Raw genomic sequence first — 7,563 nt, 5'->3', positions numbered from 1 at the left:
GTGGCGACTGTTACTTGGTTATGGACCAGTACTTCTACAGCGATAAGATAATTCATTCAAGCGTTGTTGGAAAAAGCGAAACGAAAGGCAGCAGTCACACTGCCATCTTGATCATCATCATTCTCTTCTTTTGCATATGCCACTTTTCAGGCAGTCTGTGTGTGTTTGTGTGTTGCTGCGGTTTCGGAGTCGATTAAATCTCTAGAGGCGTACTGACTTGCTCACTTACTACATGTGACGTGCAATGGTGGCACACAACGGCGTTACGGGGTCTGTGGGCAACATGACCAAGCAATGTGTATTCATGGTATACAGCGGCAGGTTTGATTGAATAGGGGGCGTTGCTATATCTAATTCTGGTATTCTCTCTCTTATCTCTCTCTGTGTGTCTCTGTCTGTCTCTTCATCTCTTTTGTGTGTATTGGTAGTAGGCATCACCATCGTCACCATACCAACGTCCGACGAATCCTTATTTTGGTTCCTTTGTCTTTTCTTCTACGGCGTAAGGCGAGATGGGTAGGAGAAGAAGGGGGCATTTGAGGATTGGTCTTTCCAGGCGGCTTGGTTTGGTTCTACCAGATTGCGATTTCTGACAGAGCGTAACCTCCTACTTTGCCAAAGGGAAGAAGAGCGAAGAGCCCCTGAGTAACTAAGTAGGCAGTTCAGTTCTTCTATCAAGATAGAGAAAAGAAAGTACAATAATGATTCACGGTGTACGAGTAAAACACAGAAAAGCAAGGCCTTGGTTTGGTTTCGTAGAATTTGTTTGCCTACTCCGATCCCACTACTAAGCGATATGCCCTTGGATGCTCTCCCAAAGACAGTAGAAAGGCTTAGCCGTTCGTCTCAGCTAGTATGTGTTGTGAGCCATCCTTCAGCAGCAATCCCAGCAGTTGTCGGCGCCATGAGGCGCGAGGACGTTGTCCATCTGTAGGTTGATATGATTTTGTCGGAGAAGCCTGTAAGTATTACCGGCCTTGGAGAATCGATCGATACTTACATGGGCTGGGCACGTTGCCACCTCGAGGACGGGGGGATGTTGTGACGAAGATAGCCTGGGCGGCGATGATGACGATGGCGTGGGTGAGCTTCATGCTGGAAGATTTGTTATGTTCGAGGCTCTGTTTCGTGTGGATGAGTCTGGTTAGTGTCACTTTGGGTGCTGGACGGAGGGTTTTCGTGATTCAAAACTGGACGAAAGTCGACGAGTTTATATAATCATAGCTTTCTTGAGCTGTGCTAGAATGATGGTGGTAGACTCCGGGTCACAAGTCCTACTGACCTGAAACAAACCCGTGTATCGCAGATTACGTATCTCTTGCAACACAATAGGTTACGTATAACCATACACTTGTAATAACCAGGAAGATAGGTGTGCAGCTAGAATGGGCTCGCGAATGTTGAGTACAACGGGATAGTGCAAAAGCGTATGAGCTGAGATCCTCTCTTGATACGATTAAGACCAGGCAGCTCATAGGTAGTGTGCCTTTTACTTCAAAGAGTACGCCTACTTCCCCCGTCCCAGATTGCTTGATCTTTCATTTGACTCATCCTCTACTGATGTACAGCACTGCTCGTGCATATTACACTCGAAGAGGAAATTGATCGGTAATCTTGGGGCAAGATCAGGCTGTGCAACGTTCCATCACCCTGCTTGATTGGTGACGAAGATGGGACTGAGTTCCTGCTAGCTACCTTCTCCCTTAGAAGAGGTTACCAAGAGGTGATGGCTGCTATTTTTTTCCTTTCCAAGTGTGTATGGGAATCTCCTTACCTCTGGAGAACCTTGAGAGCTCAACCGGAATGTATTCAAACCGAAGATGTTGGGCACCGCATTCGTTCTCTACATATACTTAAGTAAGCCAGCTCCCCAATAGTAGCCCACCTGATGATAACGATGATGATGGAGACTATGGATCCCAAGAACGACCCCTCGACTTTCTCTAGCTGCGCCTTGCCGACTCGGGCATATCTCGAGTACGAAACATACTTGCCCTATCATTCATATACCTACTTACCTATAATGGATTATCTAGGTTTGGGGCGTCATACATCAGGGGGACTTGCACACAGAACATCTGTCCATCTGGTTTAGACGGACTTCCTGCTGCGGAGAACCGTGGCCAACTAGTTTAGGGAAATGGTGGCAGAAAAATGGGCCTGGCTGGCCAATTAACGAAAACAAGCACCAGCCACCGGGGGACACTTTGATCCAGGGAGATATAGACCGGACCAACAAGTATCGCGGACTGGCATCCCCGGCAACGGTACCCACAGCTCACGGAATATTGGAGCTCCACGCGCGGCCGCGGCTTCAACGCGGTCATGGGGAGGACCAAGAACATCCCATGGAGGTTTATATGGGAGAAGGTCCGAGAATGTGTCGACGTTCTGGCTGCCAGGTGCTATATTAGTGTTGAGGGGTTGATGGTTCAGGGGGATGAGTGTCTGGCAGCGACGGTTTTGTCGATAGAAAGCAAGCCTGAAAGTCATGTGTATTAGGACGACTTACTAAGAAGCCAAGGGAATGGATCCCCAGTAACGTCATGATTCTTGGCATATCGGCGCTGTTGAATGTTAAATCAACACGGTTCAAGATCTAGTGTACTGGATCCAGGACCGACATTATGCTGCAATGATGATGTATTTTATGTTTATGGCGATATCTCTGGGGTGTCTCGAAGGAATCCACAACTTGCACTGGACCTGCTGTTTACTGCCTTCATACATGTACAATCAGTGTTTGACAGCTTTGAAGCGCCCCAGCCAGACTATTCGATATATATCACCATAAAAAACCACCATCATGAGACTCGGAGTTGTTGCAGGTTTGGTATGCAGCCTTCGGGTCGCAGCCGGCCAAGGCATAGAATGCGAGAGCGTGGCGGACCCCGATCAAGGGTTGAATCACAACTGGTAGGGACGACCTGACCTGACAAGACTCTTTCGACAATTGGATATCTGCTTGTTTACTGACTGCTGCCAGGTGCGAGTGTGTCAACGGGTCCTGCTTCCAGCTCAATAAGGAGTTCAACTGCAAGCCTCTTGGGACTATGATCGATTGCCCTACGCCTACTTCATCTACACCTAGGCCTACGACTACTTCTACATCTTCTACGTCTACTTCTACGTCTACGTCTTACGCAACTCCGGTTGTGGTGCGATGATGGACAGAAATCCGGTGCTTGTTGAGACGAGGGATATATGTATGGTTATATTGCCTGCTTGGTTTGGCCATTGAAGTTTGCAAGACAGTCAGGGTCAACCTGGACACATGTGTTATCCAATGTTACCCAAGATAGTTGGCTGCCAAGGACTTGCATTCTTTACTTCTAGTCAGCAACAACGAGTCTTTTGCCAACCAATGATAGGGGCCTGAATGTCTGTGCTACTCATCTTCATCTCCCCATGCGGGACATCCCAGTGCCACCAGTGCGATGCTGGTCTGTCAGATGCTGGGCAGATGCTGGGCAGGAGTCAGAAACCTGGGGTTGTTAGCAGCTGAGCTGGAGACGGATTGCCGGGATGCCCACGCCCACCCCACCACCCACTAAAGCACTAAAGCATTGCGTCGATTAGCGGCCTGCCATTGGCCTGTTGGGGGGCCGTAGGGGCCATTTAGGGCCCAGTAGGGGCCAGTAGGGGACAAGTCAGGGATGTGAGCTGGCGATGGGTGGCCAGATTGCCATGTGATGAGTGCCGAGGCTCCAGCTTTTCCTAAGATTGCTTCTTCATGCCCATCACCATCAAGCCGAGCACCAAGCTGACGGGCTGCCTGCATTGCATCCATCCCGTAATACCCTTGAGACACTGCAATATTGCACTGCGATGCGGCCAAGCGTCCCTTCTTCTGTGCATCCCTCCTCGCATCCCTTCGCGTCCTGCCGCACATAATCTTGTCGCGGTCTCGCTCTCTATTTACTTCCTTGTCTTCTGCCTCTGCAAATCAATCAAATGAGAACACATTGTGCTTGCGTCACCGACAATCCCCTGAACTTTGCGTTTGGGCCTCGACACATGACGTCGGGCTGCTACCCTTTTCCATTTCGCCAACTTCAGCTGATTCGACCCGGAACGCCCGCCAGTTGCGCCTTCAATCAGTAATAGTTTTTCCCCTATTCTCCGATTGCCCACACCGACTTCGGCATCAAACCCATCGTTTCGAAACGTCTGGACAACCTGTCGTGACCTGCGCCCCGAGCTGGCGCTTCCGGCCGTGATGGAGTCGTCACCAGCTGGACCATCCAGAGTCCCTCCCACCATTCCCACCAAGCCGTCGACAATGTCATCGCGACCGCGTGCCGCCTCCAAGGCCGTCTCTTCCGCCCAGCAATCCTCCAAGTCCCTGGCGGACCCCGTCCTGCGAAATGCCATCCGCTACACCATGTCCCCTCGCGAGTACGAGTCCCTCCACAAATACGTCCTCTCCCGATCGCGCGTCCTGCGCCGCCGAGCCCCCAGCGTCCTGGCCGTCGAGAAGTTTTCCGAGAGCGGCAGCGGTGGCGACGAGGTATCCAAAGGAGGCAAGGCCAACAAGGGCAAGGGAAAAGACGCGTCGGCCGCGGGTGGAAGCCGCGGCGATAGCTACAACGCGCGTGCCGTGCGCCATGCCCTGCGTGTCTTTGTGGCCACTAATCTCGGCATGAAGGTCTACGACATGGTCATGTCTCGAGTCAAGGGCCAGAAACCGTATGTTTTGTTCCCCGATTGCCGCTGGTCTGTGGACTATTCAAGATGGACCAATGATTGACATTACTATAGCTTGACCAGCAACAAAAAGGAGCCCTTCTATAAGTCGTCAACACTACGGCTTTCTTTATCCCTCTCGACGATACTGCTGCTCTACCGCCTGCTGTTCCGCTTCCTGGGCCGCCTGCGGATGCACCTCCTCGAGCCCTCCTCCGAGCCCTTCCGCGCCCGAAACCCACGCACGGCCCTGACCCTGACCTCGCCATACGCCCCCGCCGTCGGCGCCAGTCTGGCCGGGTTCGCCCTCGGCATCTACCCCTCCCAGCAGCTGCGCGTGTCCGTCGCCATCTACACCATGTTCCGCGCCCTCGAGTTCGCCTGGAACCTGCTGGAAGGCGAGGGCATGATCTGGGGCTGGAAGGCCCGCGTCGGCGGCAAGGGCATGGTCAAGCGTGAGCGGCCCTGGTGGTGGGGCAGCTGGATGATCCAGCCCTTCGCCTTCGGCCAGCTGCTGCACGCCGTCACCTTCGACCGCGAGTGCTCGCCCGTGCCCTATGTGGATTTCATCTGGAAGAGCACGACCACGTACTTGCACAGCGCGCCCAAGAACCTCCCCGCGGGCGTCAAGTGGCCTGGTCCGTGGGACGTGGCCGACAGCCTGGCCCAGATGGCGAAGCTTAACTGGCCGTAAGTGGTTTTCCAACCCTTTCATCATCTATATCGACATTCTACTGACACATACAACGTAGACCATTCGTCAGCCCGGCGCTCTTCCCCAACCAAGAAACGCTACCGGCGTCCCTGACGCAGCTGGCGCCCCTCACCTCGCAGGCGCACCCCCTGATTACCTCGCTCAGCTGCGCGACGCTGCATGGCGCCGACCCGTCCTGCCTGCGGACCTACCTGACCTTCTGGGTCCGGTCCTTCCCGCGCATCGGCCGCTTCTTTTTGGTGCTGTACTCGCTCTTCCTGCTGCCGCGCTACAAGTCTCTTTACAACGCGCCCATGGCCGTCTTCAGCAAGCTTCTCGGCCAGACTCTGCGGCTCTCGACGTTTGTGACGGGCGCCGTCTCGACGGCTTGGGCGAGCATCTGCTTCTTCCAGACGTGGTTCCCACGGCACTTCCTCGCGACACAGCGCTTCTTCCTCGGCGGCTTCCTCGCGGGTCTCTGGGGCTTCGTCGAGCGCAAGCGGGGCCGCGGCATTTTCTTGTACTCGGCGCGGACGAGCGTCGACAGCCTCTGGAAGGTCGGCGTCAAGCGCCGCTGGTGGAAGGCCATGAAGGGCGGCGACCTCTGGGTGTTTGTCGTTGCCCTCGCCATCACGGGTGCGGTCTACGAGCGGGATGCGAAGGCGGTTCGCGAGGCGAACTGGCGTAAGGGTGTCAGTTGGATGCGGGGGACGGAGTGGCGGGATTGGGGCGTTGAAGAGGACGATGAGTGTGACGATAATGAGGAAGGGGTGATGGTGGGTGGCAAGGACGAGTAGGAGTGCTGATCTCGAGCTGCGTTTTCTCTTTCGTGTACGAGGTGATGGATGGACGGGGGTGTATGTGTATACCAGCTTCTTACAGCGTTTGCATCTTTTCAGGGGCGCTTGAGGAGGAGGAAAGAGGCTGAGGCTGACTGGCTGTTTAGACAGACTGTTTACTTATAGCCATAATGTTTCATGATGGTACGATTTTTATATTGCTAGTATCCTTAATATTCCTAATATTGGCGATGCCTGTCATGTAGATGGTAGCCCGTGACCCTTCGATGTTGTCGTGTTCTCTTCCGGCCATCTGGAGATGGTCCATGGTGCAATAGGGACCCCAAACTCCTACAGCTTGGGAGCTGTTATGTTCCGTCTGTACATCTGCTCCAAGAAGGAGGTAACGAGCAGACAGTTGAGGTACTGCAGTGGACCAGCACATTAGAAAAGCCCATCGCTGTGGCATGCAACTGCGCAAGTCATCTTATCCAGCATGTAAACTTTTCTCTAATAACTGCTGAGATTGCTGGCCCCAGACGATTTCGTGGAAAACCTTGGACAACTAGCAATATGGCAATGATGTGTGATTATGCGTGTATTTATTGGCGACATGGTAATGCACAAGGATCATATGTTGTGTCTGTTGTCGTCCTCACCAAGGAGGCTTATCCAAAGTAGATACATCGTCGTCTGTCCATATGCAGTACTGTAGCGGCTCAGTCGACTTGCTGGTTTGGTCCGGATGAAGACACACATCATGGTGTGTGTGTGGCTGCTCAAGGGGGTTCGCACCTTCGCTTGTTGAGTCCCTCCGCCCCTTCTTCGGTTGGTCGCCACCCAGAGAACAATGTCGCCGAGGACAATTTTCTGTTTTTATTAGTCTCGCAGTATGTCAAGTTTTATGTAGGTGGGTGTCGGAGCTATCAATACGAGCTGGCTGATTACGGTATACTTCGTGTGGGCGGGCTTGAGGCCTGTCTACCTGCCTCGCTGTGCTTCCAATACCATCTCCAGTATTTTCCTGGTTTACCGGGACAAGCTACGCATAGTGATACATTTCCCCGTTCCTTCATGTTGCTCTGATCTATTTTCCCATGCGCCGGAGGCTTTTCAATATATCCAGGGATGGAAACTGCCGCTGCCGCAAAATTGGCCCCTTCGCTCTTCTTTCTACAAGGCGTTCCCGCGGATCCGGACAGGCCCCCGGCTTCTTCTCATCCAGGGGCCGATATTTCAGGCATACTAACACATTATCCTTGCTTCTTATCTTATTGCGATCCAATGTCCGTCGCGATATGGATTTGTGTGCTGATACACCAGGGGGGTATAGAGAGGCGGGAGCGGGCTTGATCTTGTTGACAGACACGATACTAATCTGCTGCAATGATTTGCGATGGATGA

The 7,563-nt window shown here is 53.0% G+C and overlaps 2 protein-coding genes across 2 annotated transcripts; one reads left to right on the top strand and one right to left on the bottom strand.

The window, feature by feature from the left end:
* Nucleotides 1-833: 833 nt before the first annotated feature.
* PG997_014170 (uncharacterized protein) lies at nucleotides 834-1,094 on the bottom strand (the record flags this gene model as incomplete). The annotated part of the gene is made up of 2 exons (XM_066818484.1): nucleotides 834-928; nucleotides 1,001-1,094. 2 exons carry the CDS (start codon nucleotides 1,092-1,094, stop codon nucleotides 834-836), a joined length of 189 nt encoding a protein of 62 aa, XP_066660672.1.
* A 3,188-nt stretch (nucleotides 1,095-4,282) lies between these two features.
* Nucleotides 4,283-6,177, top strand: PG997_014169 (uncharacterized protein; the record flags this gene model as incomplete). The annotated part of the gene is made up of 3 exons (XM_066818483.1): nucleotides 4,283-4,689; nucleotides 4,762-5,376; nucleotides 5,439-6,177. 3 exons carry the CDS (start codon nucleotides 4,283-4,285, stop codon nucleotides 6,175-6,177), a joined length of 1,761 nt encoding a protein of 586 aa, XP_066660671.1.
* Nucleotides 6,178-7,563: the final 1,386 nt, after the last annotated feature.

This window comes from Apiospora hydei, assembly GCF_038363865.1.
Source record: "Apiospora hydei strain CBS 114990 chromosome Unknown utg000010l_segment0_segment0, whole genome shotgun sequence".
Taxonomy (NCBI): Eukaryota; Fungi; Ascomycota; class Sordariomycetes; order Amphisphaeriales; family Apiosporaceae; genus Apiospora; species Apiospora hydei.
Note: the sequence above shows the minus strand (reverse complement) of the source record. Positions and strands in the feature narration are given on the sequence as shown.